We start from the raw sequence: 18,381 nt of genomic DNA on the forward strand, positions 1-18,381 counted from the left end.
GAGGGCATGAGTGACTGTGCGTAACGAGTCCCGATCTAGAAAGGGACGCAACTGGCGAATCAGGCGAACCTGATGAAAAATCCTCCCGGTCACGGCCATCAAGTGCTCTTCTAAAGACAGCCGTGAGTCCAGGAGGACGCCCAAGTTACGAGCCCTTTCTGTGGGGGCCAATGATTCGCCCCCAATAGCCAGTGATGGCACCAGCTGACTATATCGGGACGTCGGAAACCACAGCCACTCGGTCTTGGATGGGTTGAGCCTGAGCCCGTTTCTCCCCATCCAGATCCGTACGGCCTCCAGGCACTGGGACATCACTTCAAGGGCATCGTTGGGGTGGTCTGGGGTGGAGATGTACAGCTGGGTATCGTCAGCGTACAGATGGTACTTCACCCCGAAACCAAGGATGATCTCGCCCAGCGGCTTTACATAAATGTTGAACAGAAGGGATGAGAGAACCGATCCCTGCGGCACCCCGCATATAAGGGGCCTCGGGGTCGATCTCTGCCCCCCTGCCAACACAGACTGCGACCGGTCAGAGAGAAAGGAGGAGAACCACCGTAAAACAGTGCCTCCCACCCCCAACCCTTCCAGCCAGTGCAGCATGATACCATGGTCGATGGTATCAAAAGCCGCTGAGAGGTCTAACAGGACCAGGACAGAGGAACAACCCCTGTCCCGAGCCCTCCAGAGATCATCAACCAATGCGACCAATGCCGTTTCCGTGCTGTACCCAGGCCTGAAGCCCAACTGGAACGGATCTAGATACTTCATCAAGTATCAAAAGTACTTTCTCTTGATCATAAATTTGGTGTTCCATATATTTGCTATCCCTTACTTTTATATTTCACTGGCAACTCCTGAAAATGCATGGTTGCATTTCCTGCATTATAGAGCTGTCGTGATGCAGTGGTTGGAATGCAGTATTGCAGGCTAATTCTGCCAATTGCCAGGAGTTCGATTCCTACCGGCTCAAGGTTGACTCAGACTTCCATCCTTCCAAGGTCGGTAAAATGAAGACCCAGATTTTGGGGGGCAATATTCCGACTCTATAAACCACTTAGAGAGGGCTGTAAAGCACTGTGAAGCAGTATATAAATCTAAGTGCTATTGCTATTGCTATATCCTTGTAGGAAAACTGAGCTATTGTGCACAAAACTTCCCTTCCTGCAGATTTACATGAAGGTGCTTGCTTATGTATTACTTCTAATAATAAGGCTTTCTTTACTTTCCAACAGAAACCAATAACTTATATCTCCTTTTCTTTGACAGACCATTTTTGCTGCTATCAACCAAGTCTTTCCCGCAGAGGAGGACAGTAAGAAGGATGTGGAGGATAATTGTAAGTGAGCCATGTACACGTTAAGTGAGGTAGCAGGGGCTCGATGTAGATTGAGGTTGAGCTGGAAACCCAGCTCCTTGCTTGAACCAAGGCCCTTCGCAAATGAATGAGTGTTGCTAGGTAAAATGTCCCCTCCCAACACCCCCCCCCCCCCAGAATGGAACCCTGGGTGATTTGTTTGGCCTACTGTGTATTTAAAGGGTGCCATTTGAAACATGCTGAGTCTGAATGAAGAATGCTACTGAAGAATGCTACTGGCAGGAGCAGCATTATCAGATTAGCCTTAGCTATGACTAGTTGCAGTGGCTGAAGTGCAGTATGGCAGGCAAATTTTGGCCACAGCTAGGAGTTCAATCCTGACCGGCTCAAGGTTGACTCAGCCTTCCATCTTTTCGAAGTCGGTAAAATGAGGACCTAGATTGTTGGGGGCAATATGCTGACTCTGTAAACTGCTTAGAGAGGGCTGTGAAGCACTGTGAATATATATATAAGTCTAAGTGCTGTTTCTTTCAGGCAGGCCATTTGTTCTAGTCCTGTCTTATGCACAAAGCCAGGTGATTGACCTTGGGCCAGTCACTTTCTCTTAGTCTTAGTAAAGGAAGCAAGGGCAAACCACTTCTGAAAAAAAAGCAAAACCTTGCCAGGAAAACTTCAGAGATTTGTTCAGGAGTCTCCAAGAATTAGAAATGATTGAACAGAAGAAGAAAAAAAAGAGAGAGACTGGAATTTTTCCTATAATCCTCTAGGCCTGCCTCAGATCCTGAGCCCTTATCTCACCTCCTCTAAGTCTGTCACAGATTTCTTTCAGGAAAAGTGGCAGGATATATGGTACTTACGAAATTCTTGTTGTACTTTCATTGTAGGTTCCCTAATGTATTTAAATGAAGCTACCCTCTTACATAATATAAGAGTTCGCTACAGCAAGGATAGAATTTATGTAAGTATCATCTCAGTTTGTGAAAAATATGGGTGGGGTTTTCATATATTTCATAATATGAAATATATATTGTTTATTTGGTCAATGACCAGTGAAAATAAAAAAAAATACAACACCAAAGTAAAATTTAATAGATGAGATAAAATACTAACATAACAAAAATGAAATAACATAAAAATATGACATATACTATATCGGTGCATCAATTACCTGTGCAGGTGTAAATCTAAAATATTACAATCTACAAAGTAAAATTTACTATATATCATCTAAAAACAAAATGGCTAGTGCCGTATTTTCCGGCGTATAAGACGACTTTTTAACCCAGGAAAATCATCTCAAAAATCGGGGGTCGTCTTATACGCCGGGTATCCGAATCTGAGTTGCGGTTCTTCCCGTTGGGGCGATGGTGGGTGACAGCGATCGGCGCCGATCGCCCCACCATCGCCCCAACGGGAAGAACCGCCCGGCAGTCGATCGCTGCGCACTCCCACCCTTGGCCGGTTCCTTCTGCAGCCATCCGGATCAGCGCCCGGGCTCGCAGGCGAAGGGTGGGAATGCGCAGCGCACTTTCCTGGCTTGGCGCCGCAGCAGCAGCAGCAATTACAACAGGAAAGCCGTGGGAAAAGGAGGACGAGGAAGATCTGGCAAGGCGGTGCGAGCACTTCATGTCTCCTCCGGTGAGCGGATTGCGAGAGCTGCGCAACTGGGGCGGAGACATGCAAAGTCGCATGGAGCTTCTCATAATGGAGACGCAGAGCCAGGTGTGCAAGGCGCTGGCCCAGGTCAACCGCTGCACCGCTTTCACCGTGGACCTCCTTGGAATGGCCTTGGAATGCTGGAACCAGCTGGTTGCTGCGCGGAGCTTCCCCCAGGCATCCAGGGGGATATTACCGACGCTCTGACTTCCCCAGACCGGTGGAGCTCGCCATCAGTGGGGGTCAGCTGGGGAAGTCGGAGCGTCAGTAATACCCCCCTAGATGCCTGGGAGAAGCTCCGCTCAGCAGCCAGCTGGTTCCAGCATTCAGCAGCATGCAGCCTTGACTAGATTGGCACAGCTTTCTGTCAATGTCATCAGTCAGTGCCAGCAACTCAGATTCATGAAGTGTGCGGATCTCGACAAGGCTGCATGGGTGAAGGAAAAAAACCTGGTACAAAATAGCCCTCTTGCCACTACACGTAGCGTAGCCCATTACCTTTCTCTACAGTACAGCAACAATACATACAGTACAGCAACAGTACATACAGTATAGTATACAAATATAACAGTCAAGACCCCATCATGGCTCCACCAGCAAGAAGAAAGAAATATGAAGCCGGTTTTAAACTTAAAGTTGTAAACTTTGCCATGGAACATAATAACTGTGCTGCTGCAAGACAATATGGAGTAACAGAAAAGATGGTTCGGGACTGGAAAGCAAATGTAAAAGCATTAAAGAGTATGCCAAGGGGTAAGTGTGCATTAAGAAGAGGCACCCCACATTGGCCAGAACTCGAAAAACATGTAGCAGACATGGTGAATGAGCATCGCCAAAACGGTTATGTAGTGACACGAAATAAAATACGTTTGTTTGCACTTCAGTGGGCCAAATCTAACCCAGATCACAGCAACAGATTTAAGGCCACTGTATCCTGGTGTACTAGATTCTTGGAAAGGCATAATTTGGTTCTGAGGCAAAAGACAAAAATTGCACAAAAATTACCTGCAGATCTTGATGCCAAAGTAAATAGTTTCCACCGATACGTAATAAAACAGCGCAAGAAACATGGCTATGCGTTAAGTAGTATCGGAAATATGGATGAAACTCCAATGAATTTTGATATGATTGGAAATAAAACTGTCCATCCAAAAGGTGAAAAAACAATTTTAATTAAAACAACAGGACATGAGAAGTCCAGTTTTACAGTGGTACTAGCATGCACAGCTGATGGCTCCAAACTGAGACCAATGATTATTTTTAAAAGAAAAACAATGCCGAAACTAAAGTTCCCTGTTGGTTGTTTTGTACATGTGAATGAAAAAGGCTGGATGGATGAAGAAGGGGTAAAGCTATGGCTTGATAATATATGGAGCAGGCGACCAGGTGGACTTATTCAAAAACGTAGTCTACTGGTGTGGGATATGTTCAGGGCTCATTTAACTCCCAGCACCAAGCAAAGGCTTGCAAGAATAAACACAGATGCGGCAGTTATTCCTGCAGGATTGACATCGTTGGTACAGCCACTGGATGTGTGCCTAAACAAGCCATTTAAAGATCGCATTCGAGAACAGTGGAATGAGTGGATGGTTAGCGGTTAAAAGTCATTCACAAAAGGAGGAAACATGCGTGCTCCACAGTTGGATGTTTTGTGCAAGTTTGTCATAAAAGCTTGGAATGATATTGATGCAGAAACAGTAATCAAGTCTTTCAAGAAGTGTGGCATATCAAATTCATTAGATGGTATGGAGGACGACTACTTGTGGCAAGATGATGAGGAAGCCGAAGCTGAGACCACACCATCTGATACAGAATTAGATCCATATGATGACTGCCTTACAAATGTATCACAAGATGTCCTTGATGTACTTATGATATCAGATGACGAACAGGAAGATTTTGAAGGCTTTTAAAGGGAAACTGTCACACCAGCAAAACCTGTAAAAATAGCTTGCAGTTATGATGGGCGTTACTGACTCGCCAGGGACTTGCCCGGCACTGGCTCTCTATTGTTTGTTATCTTCCTCCTATCATAATCAGTTCCAGTTTGGTTGACAGCTTAGAAAACAAACAGCATGGCAGCTCCCATGGGTTTATTGTCTTATCCTTCCTTTCAGCTTTAGAGTGAATTAGGAAAAGTTTAATCCAATTGCACTGTTTTATGTTGACATGTTTGATGACAAACAGCCTTATGTTTATAAGTGACAGTTTTCCTGCTAAGTACCTGCGTGTCATAAGCATTTGAATTAAAATTACCATATTGAAATCAAATCTGATGTTTTTTAATTTTTATTTGGTGTGCGTTGGAAGAGGGGTCGTCTTATACGGCGAGTATAGCCCAAACCCTATATTTTAACAGGAAAAGTAGGGGGTCGTCTTATACGCCCAGTCGTCTTATACACCGGAAAATACGGTATGATAAATAAAGCAGAAGTTATTATTTGTATAACCAGTTATGCCTTATTTTTGGCAGCAACAAAGGAATTGGCTACTGCACAAATAATAAAAGATTGTGAATCTTCTAGAAGATAGTTCACATAAAAATAGTCTGATCTTCCTGGAAATTTTCATAGTAGAAGTAGAATATAAGCAGATCTGACATCCCTGTAAAATTTGCAGTGCAAATGCATGCAAAATGGCTTTGATCTATTTGTCACCTCATGAGCAGGTATGCTCAGTTAATGAGCTTTAGAGTATCTGCCTTGCAGCGGTGAGGATGGAAAGATGTTACTCCTGCTTTGAAAAATCAGCTTGAGGAAAGTTAGATTTTATAGATATCTTCCTGTTTCCCAAGCGCTCTTATCTATGCAATTTCTGCCATATTAGGGCAGCCTATTAACTTCAGTCTGAAACTCCATATCCTCTTTATTCTTGGGCTGAGCAGTTGTTTGGCGTGGTCATATCCTAAAGAAATTAGGCATGGTGCAGAAAGCCCATATAATACCGAATTCTTCTCTACAGCCTGTTTCCAGGGAGAAGGAAAATCATTTTATTAAAACTAGTGTCAGTTCAACTGGAAGATTTGGATTTTCAGCCCGTAATGTATCCTTTTCTTCCAAGCCCTTATCTGGTTGTAGGCATTCCTATCTCAAGTCTTAACTGGGTGTTTGCTGTCCTTGGGTGCAGCAAGGACTGATCTCAAAAATTTTGTGTGCACTGTTTCCAGTATATCCTTCTTTGCATAAATTTCAAATCTACTTCTGCCCCATAAAGGATTTGGGCCAGTGATTTGGCCTCAAGTGATTTAATACTGCAGGGATTAATTGTGCTCTACCAAGTATAAAGTAAGTGCTTAATTGCCCTTTTAGACCTAAATTAGCTTCATTATGCGGTTCTGGTATGTGTTTCAAGTGCCTTTAAGGTAGAAAACCACTCCAAGGTATTTCAGTACAGTATTTCAATACTATAACCAGCTCTGATTTCTGCTCTTGTACTCTCCAGGCAGTTGGGTGGCTCTCTTAGCAAAGACCAGAATTTTAGATTTTTCAAAACGGAACCGGGTGATCTGTGGTACCAAAATAGTACTGTTTTACAGCTTTATGGGAATTCGTGAAATTGTAGTGGCACTATCAGTGTAGAGAAGTATAGGATTATTAAGAAGGTCCACCATTGAATTGATGATGTCCAATTTGAAAAAAGAGGGGGAAAGAATATGTCCCTGTCCGAGTCCTTTCTGAAGTTGGGGGATTGTATTTCATTCTTAAAATAGTGTTGGAGTATAATTTCTGTATCAGAAAGAGGTGGTAGCTGTCAATAGTTCCCCGCCCCCACAAGGCAATTCCAAAGGAGTTGGACTAGTCAGCCAATTAGTCAGCAAACTAATTAACATCCACTTACATCTGCTGCCTGCAATTACTGCAAGTTCGAATCTCACCAGGCTCAAGGTTGACTCAGCCTTCCATCCTTTCTAAGGTAGGTAAAATGAGGACCCAGATTATGGGGCAATAAGCTGACTTTGTATAAATATACAAAAGTATGAAGGCTATTGCTTATCGCATTGTAAGCTGCCCTGAGTCTCCGGAGAAGGGCGGCATATAAATCAAATTAAAATAATAATAATAATAAAAAAAATTCCTGGAAGTTGTGTCAAAGGCCACAAAGAAGGAGAATTATTATTATTATTTTGAGTATATCTTTGTGCAAGACAGTAGAGCACCAGAATGTGGTCTGTTGTTGACCTCTGTTTTCTGAATCCTGGCTGTTCATCTTGGATTATGCCCCATGCCTCTATCCAGTTTTGGAATTTGTGATTAACTGCTTGCTTAGCATATAATTTGCTAACCACACTCAGAAGGCTGATAGGCCTGTATAATTGCATGAATCATTCTTATTGTTCTTATTATAAATTGAGCCAATTATTCCCAAGCCCCAATGTTTTGGAACATAACTAGTCTTATCTATGAACATAAACATGGATGCTGATCTATGAATGTAAACACAGAGGCTAGCAGAGGCACCCACCAGCTGTGAATCTGGTTTTATTATGGAGTTATTACAGCCCGAACATAATAAACACCTGGAGTCTTATGTTCTTAAGGGATGAGTTAAAGGTTGCCTCTTGTACAGAGCCATTTGGCAGGGGGCAATTTTGAACTTGTTAGGTCTTATTTATATTACCAGCAAGGATTATGTACAACCTTCTGAAATGTTCCACTCAAGCTTGAATTGGCACTTAATTGACTGGGGAGATGGAGTGGGTGGCTATTGGGTTTCCTAGTCCTCGGGTAGTTTGCCAGAAGAGGGAAGAGTCTTTTTTCTTGACTAATTGAATTGTTTTCCACCAGCTCTCCTTCATTGCCAGTATTTTCTTATAGGATGGCCAATAGATTAACTAGACTAATCTATCAAGCCTTTAGATTACTCTTTCTGTACTGTACAATAGGCTTTATGATGTGGCCTTTTCAGCTGTGCACAATCCTGATATCAAACCATTTTTATGTGCTACACCCAGTTACTGGAGTGTTGCTTTGTTTTTTTGACAAAAGCAGATTTCACATTAAGAATTAACAAACCATACAAGTATGGTTTTTGCGACTTGTTATCTAGCTGCTATGTACGGGATTTCTAAAGTTTCTGAGGCTGCTAGCTATTTAGCGACTGCTTTTGCGTTACTTTCACTCCATGTGTTGTCACAAAGCAATTTGGGGAGAAATTTACTTTGAATCTTCATTTTGTGAATGGAAGTAATACATTAAAAAAAATCCCTCTGTCATTGCTCAATTGATTAAGAAGCAGGAAAGCTGTATGATCGCTAGACTAATTTTTCAATCTAGCGTTCGGTTTTTATTGAATACACCTACTCAAATTGCGCATTATGCACATAATAATGCATAACTCATCCTCACATGCAATTCTTTTAGAGCCCACAATACATTGAAAAGCAAAAGATGCATGCTTGTCTTCCTTTCTGTCAAGTGAAGAACCCCATATCACCCCAGCTCAAACCGCCAGCTTAATATTTTATGGGGCTATTAGATTGCCTGATCATATGAAACAAATTCGGTCTAAATTGCACATGGACCCTGCCATCTGCTTTGACAAATGCCTGCTGGGAAATAGAAAGACGAAACTTCTGAAAAAAAATGCCAGAAGCAGGGATACAACAGTTATGTTAAAAAAAATATTTTTTCCCCTAATCCCGCCTCTTCAATTCTGATTTACCATTATGTTTGTATAGGCCCATTACTCTAGGTTCTTTTTCATTTTTGTTTTTTTAAAGAAAAATAAGTCACTGTATAATATGTGTAATTTTGTGTTGATCATAATTTTAAGTTATATGGAATCACAGTTCATCCTTGAAAAATGAGCAGATGTGCTAAAGATACTTTGTGTGAAAATAATTTTGCTAGTAATTAATTTGTAATTGATTTACTTGTATTGCACCTAATTGTAAGCATACACTACATAAAAAATCACAACTACTAGCACTGATAATTTATTTTAATGGGTTTACAAAATATACCCTTATGTATTCAGTGGCTTTTTACACTGTAATTTATCAGCATACGAAATGATTGTCAAGTTTCCGAAAGGTGCCCTAATTAATTCATGAGCCATGATCCAAACTTCAAAGAAAATATAGTGATTTATTTGGAGCACCGTTCCGGCAATACTTGGATGCAGTCAGGACTGATCCCACGTAGATTTACATTCCCCTATGACCCTGTCTCTCCCCTATTTAAAATTATTAAACCAATATTACAATAATAAAATAAAAACTGCAACTGCGATTTGGTTCTGACTTCAAGAAATTGACCTTGGAAATGTGTTGAACGTTCCCTCAGAAGAATGCCCTGCATCTATTGGTAATAGGCCTCCAAAGTTTACAGAACAGAAATTCCAAATCCATGTGATTATAACACATTTTGTTGTGGGGTTTCTTTCCAGACTTATGTAGCCAACATCCTGATAGCAGTGAATCCTTACTTCGATATACCAAAACTTTACTCATTAGATGTTATTAAAAAGTATCAAGGCAAGTCACTAGGGACGCTGGCGCCTCACGTTTATGCAATTGGTAAGATTTCTCTGACTTCCAATGTTTCAGTGCTTTTATTTTCTGTAGCTTTTATTTTGTCTAAGATGCTTTTATCTCTTGCTTTTCACATTGATAAAAATAAGGCAAGATGCTGGAACTGTTGCAGTTGATCTGTATGACCATGAACAAGTTGGTTGCTTGGATTACAGTTTGCTTTTAAGACTCCAATCTATATGTATTTTGGTTACTTTTAGGAGAGTAAGGTGTCCCTGTGGGTTTTTATCAGTTGTGACCGACTTTAGGGAGGCGGTGTTCATCTCTGTTTCTTGAACCAGTGCTGTCTAGGAGATGTTTCTGCAGTCATGTGGCCAACATGACATCACACTGCAATACAGAGTATTGTTACCTTTCCATATACTTATATGTGGAACATATGCATGTACTTGCATTTACATCCTTTTGAACTGCTAGGTTGGCAGGAGCTGGTTCACTCCGTCTCGTGGCACTGGGGTCTTGAACTGCCAAGCTATAGACCTTTAACGGTCTAAGACTTGGTGTCTTAAGGAGAGTGCTGTGGTAATACTGAACAGCTAGTTTTGACGTATGACCACAATTGAGCCCCAATTTTTTGTTGCTAAGCAAGACAGTTATTAAGTGAGTTTTGTCCCATTCTACTACCATTCTTGCCATAGTTCTTAGTAAAGAATCTGGCTTCCCTATTGACTTTGCTTATCAGAAAGTTACAAAAGATGATCACATGACCCTGGGACTCTGCAACCATCAAAAATATGAGCCAGTTGGCAAGCATCCGAATTTTGATCACATGACCATCAAGACGCTACAATGGTCATAAGTTTGAAAAACGGTCATAAGTCAATTTTTTCAGTGCCACTGCAACTTCAAACGGTCACTAAAAAAATGATTATTAAGTTGAGGACTACCTATGTAGCATCAGCATTTTACGCAAATCTTTTGTGGCACTGCTTCTTTTCATTCAAGAAATATAGGTAGCTGTATACTTGAAAAAGAAAATGTATTTATTTTTGTGTTTCAAATGTTTACAATAGAATATTACAGTGCTTCTCAAAGTAATGAAAATATTGATATCTGTTCTGTTGGAAACTCACTTTGTTGTCCTCTTCAATATTTACCTCAGCTGACAAAGCCTTCCGCGACATGAAAGTGCTCAAGATGAGTCAGTCGATCATCGTGTCTGGTGAATCAGGAGCTGGCAAGACAGAAAATACTAAATTTGTTTTACGGTTTGTATCTTTGGCTTAAAGTGTTTTAGTTGAATGAATCGTTGAAGTGCAGTCATTTTAACCCAAACATCTTGAATTCATAATGGATGTACTTCCGATACTGAAAACAATTGTGAGTGAAATACGAACAAATTTTAAATCTAAAGAAGTCCCATAACAGAGTTTACGAATGCTTGTTTGTTTATTTCAAGAATTTATGTGGCTGTACAACTCAACCAGTGTGCTTCTGCGAAGATTAATAAACATTAAACGAGGAATAAAACCCAAACATCCATCCATAACTCAGATGTGACTTCAGTCAATGGTAAATTGAATGGAATAGGCGAAAAAAACCCCATCCCACAGGACTCACTAGTCACCTAAGCCCAGAGGACTAGGAAAACAGTCATGTCTTGATCAACTTTTTAAAGACTAGCAGATCTCTTGTAGGGATATCTTGTTTCCGGACTTTTTCAAGACCCTTAACCAATAAAAAAAATACAAAAGTTACGCTGCCCAATTAATTTCTTTCACTTGTATTACACTTAAAACCTGATAGGAACATGGAGCATTCTAGAAAAGAGTAGGGACCTCAGAACAACTCACAGCAGGCATATCCCAAAAGCAACACTGCTCTTGCCTATAAAAGGACGAACAAAATAATAATTTCCTCAGTTTCTCAATAGGCAGGAAGCTAATGGCACTTCGGTTAAGTCAGTTTAGTGGTTAAGGCGCCAGTTTAGGAAGCAAGAAACCTCAAATTCAAGTCATGCCTTAGCCATAAAAGCCAGCTGTTTGACTTTGGGCCAGTCAGTTTCTCACTCAGCCTAACCTACCTCACAGGGTGGTTGTTGTGGGGAAAATAGGAAGATGAAGGTGTGTTGGATATGTTCACCATCTTGAGTTATTTGCAAAAATAATAAAAAAGGTGGGATACAAATAAATTTTGTACACAGCTCATTTAATTACAAGGGATGCTGTATGATTAAAACTTGAGTAAAGAGCCTTTCAAAAATTGCTATTTTTTTTTTCTTTATAGGTATTTGACTGAATCTTATGGTAGTGGACAAGATATTGATGACAGGATTGTAGAAGGTATTCATACTTACTTTTAAATTTATTGAAACAAGGAATCTGTTGAAGAAGAGAGGGCCTAAATGTAACTTTTCTTGAAGATGAGAATTGCTATTGCATTTTGGGGGAACGGGGTGGGGTGGAGACTAGGTTTAATTTTTTTTTCTTTTTGTTTTTCTTCAGTGGGGAGATAAATTTAATATTTCTTTTCTTTTCCTTTTTAAAAGTATTAGGCTTTTTTTATGGTTTACGATACAATTTTTGTAAGCTTCCTGTCTCAGAATGGCAGGAGATCACACTATTGATTTTTTTTTTAATGATTGTATTGGAGCGGCTCCAGGGACCAAAAAAGAGTTTGGGAATCACAGATTACCCATCCCTGAAATCTTTTTTTCTAGTTCCTTTAGAAAACAGAGGCTTTAAAATAAGGCCAGCAAAAGGAGAACATGTTTCTGGGCAATTGTATGTACGCAGGCACTGTTGGAAGATTTTTGCCAGTAGATCTTGCAATGTGGTTCCAGTTTTGTTGTGGAATGAGAAGTGTGGTGAATTAGGCAACCACTGGAGCCATCTAGAAAACTTTTGTGTCAAGTCTTTGACACGAGTGCGGAGACTGAAGCTTTTTTCTGAATTTAAAGGCATGTTTTCTACCCGATTCAGTTAGAAGTATTTTCTGTGTGTCAGATGTATTTGCGGATGTATTGAAGGAGTATTGTGTTGACCCTATCTATTCCCTTAATGTCTTTGTAAGAATTGCTTACCTGCAAACAGTTTTTATAAGGGACGCGATGGCTCAATGACTAAGACGCTGAGCTTGTCAATCAAAAGGTCGGTAGTTTAGCAGTTTGAATCCCTAGTGACACATAATGGGGTGAGCTCCCATTACTTGTCCCAGTTTCTGCCAACTTAGCAGTTCGAAAGCAGGTAAAAATGCAAGTAGAAAAATAGGGACCACCTTTGGTGGGAAGGTAACAGTGTTCTGTGTGCCTTTGGCGTTTAGTCATGCCAGCCACATGACCACGGAGACGTCTTCGGACAGCACTGGCTCTTCGGCTTTGAAACGGAGATGAGCACCGCCCCCTACAGTCGGGAATGACTAGCACGTATGTGCGAGGGGAACCTTTACCTTTACCTTTAAACAGTTTCTAATACAAGCAGCATGGTGCTGTTTGCCATTTCTTTGAAGAAGTTATTTGAAATGGGACTTACTTCAGAAAACATTGATCTTAGTGGCTTACTTGGAGATCAATAGCGGGATGTTAACAATAGCTTATTCCGGTATCAAGGACTTAAAAGAAGGGAAGCTATATAATAAAGTAGGAAATAATTTCATACTTTTTCCTTCCCTTATGGCACTACAATTCTTTACTTTGTGATATAAGTAAATATATTCTGTCTGAAGTATTCAGCTAAGCTATTAAACCGTTCCGGAGGTTATAGATGAATGAATGGTCTCTGTGTGGGTTCACATACTTGATTTTTGTGTGTGTTTGTGTGTGTATTCAGATGAATGAGTGGAGCGTTCACATGTATGCTTGTTTGAAAAATGCAAGGTCTATGATATGTTTCCTTTCCCAGTGGCAAGATGCTTTGAGGCTATGAAGGATTAGCGTAGCCTGAGCAGTCCTACTTTTGATGGACTTCATAGCCAGGGTTTACTGCAAAGCAGTGCTTCCAGGAAAATAATTGAGAATGATATTGCTTAATTACAGCGGAATATATAAGTATTCCATTATCCATGGCACCTATGAAAGTGGCTGACCATTTGGCATAATGTCCGAAGCTGCATTCCCAACACTGGTACCCGTAGGTATTTCATTTGGGGGATGGGGAAGCTTGAAATAAATGCCTTCTCCAGGTCATCTGCTCTTAATACACATTTGCTCCCATTTTTGTTTTAAGCACATCTTAACCTGCATGGATGCATTATTACTACAGAAGGACTTACTCACCAAGCCTTTTTGTAGTGCGTGTATATATGTATTTGTACCTGTAACCATCGAATCTTTGTGTTGCAGTTCTGTGCATTTTCCTGACAGGTTGGATAGTTTGAAAGGTCACTTGCCAACTCAACTTACTTTAACTTACAGACAACCAACACACACACACACACACACACACACACACACACACACACACACACACACAATTTCCCCCATCCCAGGAATCTGTATTTATCTTTATAATATATAAATTCAGCAATATTTTTTTTTAACCTTACCTTTAATGACCAATTCCTTTTCTAATACTATGTCAGTTACATAATACTATTTGTCTTCCCCCTCAAGGTCCCGTGCATTCTTGGGACTAAATGAATATTAGATCAGTTTTGAGTTGAAAATCAAGCATTACATATAAAGTTAGTCCTCTGTTCCCAACCGAAAAATTTGAGAATGGCAGAATTGTTTATTCAAGAAGCTGTACCTAAATAGATTTCTACTGCCACTATGGAAAAATATATCTAGCCTTCAACTTACAACCATTTGTTTAGTGACTATTCGAAGTTACAATGGTACTGAAAGAAGTGACTTACGATCAGTCCTCGCATTTATGCTTATTACAAGCATCCCATGGTCAAGCAATCCAAAATCGGGTGCTTGGCAACCAGCATGTATTTACAATGGTTATAGCTTTCCTAGAATCATGTGATCACCATTTGCAACCTTTCCCACCGGCTTCTGACAAGCAAAGTCAATGGGGGAAGCTGGATTTGATTAATGACCACATGATTCGGTTAACAACTGGAGTGATTTGCTTAAGAACCTTGGCAAAAAAGATTGTACAATCAGGTTTGATTCCCTTATCAACTTCCTTGCTTAGCAATGGAATTCTGGTCCCTGTTGTAGTCATAAATTGAGGACTACCTTTATAAGTGTTTCTTCAGTTTGCTTAATAAATGCCTGATAGAGGCAGTTTTGATGGTAGATGTGGAATGGTAATGAACAGTCTTCATAGGTTAGTATGATCATATAGCTCATATCAGCTTTCTCTAGTCTGACATCTCAAATTGTCATGGGACTCCAGAATTCCCAGATATTTTAGTGAGGAGGGCTGGCTGGGAATTATGAGAGTTTTAACTACAAAGGTTGGTTTGTTCCCATTATACAGTTGTCTACATAAACTTTGTAGAAGTGTCCTTCCAATACAAATGACCATGTCCTTAAGCTTATCAATGTTTATTTTAATAGCTCACTTGCAAGCATGCTTGCTTAAGAATATTCTTGTCTTCTGCTGCTGAGTGATGTGGGGACTAAGCTCAATCAGTATAGTCTGGATTGGCTCCAGGCATTTGCTGGTTTTAAGGCAGGGGTGTCAAACTCAAGGCCCCGGGGCCAGATTCGGCCTGCAGGGTGCTTAGATCTAGCCAGCAGGGCTGCCCTGGAAACACTGAAGGATCAGCCTGCAGTGTCTCTGCCAGTGAAAACAGAGCTCGGGGGAGCTGCATGCAGTCCTCTCGAGCTTCTTTTTCACTGTCACAGGTTGCAGGAGGACATTGCAGCCAAAAACAGAGCTCGCGAGGGCCACGGGCGGCACTCCCAAGCTCTGTTTTCACTGGTAGAGGGTTGCAGGAGGCCATCGCAGCTGAAACGGAGCTCAGGAGCCTGATTTCGCTGGCAGAGCGCTTGGGCGACCACAGGCGCCTCCAACATGAGTGATGTCAAGCTGGCCACACCCAGCCTGGCCACACCCAACCCAGGCCCCCAAGGTCAAACACAATCCTGATGCAGCCCTCAATGAAATCGAGTTTGTCACCCCTGTTCTAAGGCCACTGGCTATATCTGTGTCTTATGGCTGCAACACCAAAGGTTCACAACTACCTTCTTCTTTTCCTTGGTCTAAGAGGTCAGAGGACCAATAGCTAATTTAGTATCATCTTCTGCTTTCCAGGACAGGGAAATGTATGTGCTTTGCGATTTGTCTCTAGTTGCATCGACCAGATTATTACATATGGATTATTTTGTTGTTGTCGTTTACTTCATTTTTGGGCATCCCCAATATGCATGTTCTCTGGTCTAATGCCTAAATCTTAACTATCCTTTTCTTGAATTTTTGCTTGAACTGTACATTGAATTAAGTAGGTTTGGTTTATTGCATGCACACATGCTGATGGGATATGCATTATGAGATAATTCAGGATTATTTTATTAACATGGAACAGTTAACATGGAGCTATTTAATGCACTTCCAAACAACTCCGTTTGATTTAACACTAGTATTATTCAAAAACTATTTAGTGAGGTAAAATATTAATAGCTGTTAAAATACTTTAGTGAAATATTTTAACAGCTGTTAATATTAGGATACAGCAAAGGGTAATCTTTAAGTGGAACAATTTCTAGGAAGATTATACAGTGATTGGGATCCAAACTATTGCATTGGGTGCCCTTACCTAGTGGGAACAGAGAGTCTTCTTCCCTTCAAGATTTGAGGATTTATTTGTCTGATACTCAATGCTAAGTAACTTTACTTGGCTAAGCAGGGCCAAGTCTGGTTAGTACCTTTATGGAAGAATAGCAGGGGGAACAACAAGAGCTGTAGGTTAGATTGTGAAATTCAAAAAGAATCTCGGAGAAGGTAATAATAAACCATTCCCGTATTTTAATGAAGAAAACAATACAATATGGACATTTCCATGAGGTCACCCAGAGTGGAGTTAATCTGAAGGAAATTTTATCTTTAAATGTTGAGAGAAGCTTTTGTTTCTTCACACATGTAACTGAAGTAGTTGTATGAGCCTTTGGTTCATAAAATGGTTTTTCTCATATTAAAAAATACATAATGCTAGTCAACTTCTATATGCATTTTTATTAGCACTCATTATTTCAGACGGTTTAGAAAGATCTTCCAACTCTCGGGTCCAGTTTTTCAGTGGGTAGAGAGGGTTAGGATTAGATTTATGTCTTCATTTCTCTGTTTTGGATATTAAAACATGCTTTCATCCAAGTTTTGTTTATTAAAAATTGTGCTAATCTTGTTTCATTTTTTAAATAGCCAATCCACTACTGGAAGCATTTGGAAACGCAAAGACTGTTCGTAACAATAATAGCAGTCGTTTTGGAAAATTTGTAGAAATCCATTTCAATGAAAAGGTATTTATATTTCTTTATCTGTGGTGAAATTTCTTATCTTCTTCTTTTGATAGGTCCTATTACTCATATAGCATTTTCTTTGTGCCCTTCTGTATGGATTACTTGTTTAAGACACTTTTATGTAAACAGAATAAACAGAATACATAGAATAACAGAGTTGGAAGGGACCTTAGAGGTCTTCTAGTCCAACCCCCTGCTCAGTCAGGAAACCCTACATCATTTCAGACAAATTTGTCCAGTTTCTTCTTAAAAACCTCCAGTGTTAGAGCATGCACAACTTCTGGAAGCAAGTTGTTCCACTGATTAATTGTTCTAACTTTCAGGAAGTTTCTTCTTAATTCTAGGTTGCTTCTTTCCTTGATTAGTTTCTATCCATTGCTTCTTGTCCTGTCCTCAGGTGCTTTGGAGAATAGCTTGACTCCCTCTTCTTTGTGGCAGTCCCGCAAATATTGGAACACTGCTATCATATCAACCCTAGTCCTTCTTTTCATTAAACTAGGCATGTCATGTATGGTAGTCCATTTTGGATTACAATATGTTGTTTGGTATTTAAAAATTCTTCTGAATTTAGTTTAAGAATTCCGAGGTCCCTGATCTAAAGACAAAATAAGTTTTATAATATGAATTGCATATCATCATCTTCATCTTCATCTCCAATCTCATATCTTCTAGCTACAACTCAACTTTAAATCTGAGCTAGCATTAAAATTTTGGTTGCCAATGGGAAAAATGAGAAAAGTCAGAAAAAAAAATCTGAAAAAAATCTGAATTATATACCATATATCTTTTTTTTTTGATAAGTTAAACATAAGTTAACATAAAGCATTCTTGTTCAATTTGATGTCCTCTAGATATGATGGTTGGTAGTTTCTGCCAACTTGTGACTTTCATCATGCTGGTAGGAAATTGTAGGAACTATCTAGTCATAACAATAAGAGATTAACCAAATTGCATCTCTGATCTAATGATGTTAACATTAAATAATTTAAAAATTTCATTTACTTGTAAATGTATTCAAGAAACTATATGGATTAGAAAGTACATATAATATATTTAAAGAATTAAGAGTTTGTGCTTTGGAATCACAATTTTTCTTTTTTTTCTTTTTTCTTTTTAACCCTAGAATTCAGTTGTTGGTGGATTTGTGTCACATTATCTCCTGGAGAAATCCAGGATTTGTGTTCAAGGCGCAGAAGAAAGGAATTACCACATATTCTATAGGCTATGTGCTGGAGCCCCTGAAAATATAAGGGAGAAATTGTATTTAAGTTCACCAGATAACTTTAGGGTAAGTTGATCTAAAGTATTACCATATTGAAAATTCATTTTAACTACTTATAGTAGACTGGATTCAGATACACTTAGAGCAGGTCTATTCAAATCAATATGACTAATGGATTGTAAAAGTTTGGATCTATGAATCTGTTGTGCGGAAGCTTGATTTTGGACCAAACTTGGTTGAATCACTTTGTCATATACCAGTAGTCCTCAGCTAACCACAGTTCATTTAGTGACCATTCAAAG

General features: G+C 39.9%; 1 protein-coding gene across 4 annotated transcripts in view; it reads left to right on the forward strand.

Moving 5' to 3' along the window:
- MYO6 (myosin VI) overlaps window positions 1–18,381 on the forward strand; it is a 134,603-nt gene that overhangs the window by 48,982 nt on the left and 67,240 nt on the right. For all 4 annotated transcript variants that reach the window (XM_060689157.2, XM_087882537.1, XM_060689158.2 and 1 more), the window contains exons 3-9: window positions 1,270–1,339; window positions 2,203–2,276; window positions 9,362–9,491; window positions 10,609–10,714; window positions 11,733–11,788; window positions 16,760–16,857; window positions 17,981–18,145. In XM_060689157.2, the coding sequence (XP_060545140.2) occupies window positions 1,270–1,339; window positions 2,203–2,276; window positions 9,362–9,491; window positions 10,609–10,714; window positions 11,733–11,788; window positions 16,760–16,857; window positions 17,981–18,145 (699 nt within the window). The remainder of the gene's footprint in view (window positions 1–1,269; window positions 1,340–2,202; window positions 2,277–9,361; window positions 9,492–10,608; window positions 10,715–11,732; window positions 11,789–16,759; window positions 16,858–17,980; window positions 18,146–18,381) is intronic.

Source organism: Pantherophis guttatus, chromosome 1 (assembly GCF_059756535.1).
Source record: "Pantherophis guttatus breed Tessera chromosome 1, ASM5975653v1, whole genome shotgun sequence".
Classification (NCBI taxonomy): domain Eukaryota; kingdom Metazoa; phylum Chordata; class Lepidosauria; order Squamata; family Colubridae; genus Pantherophis; species Pantherophis guttatus.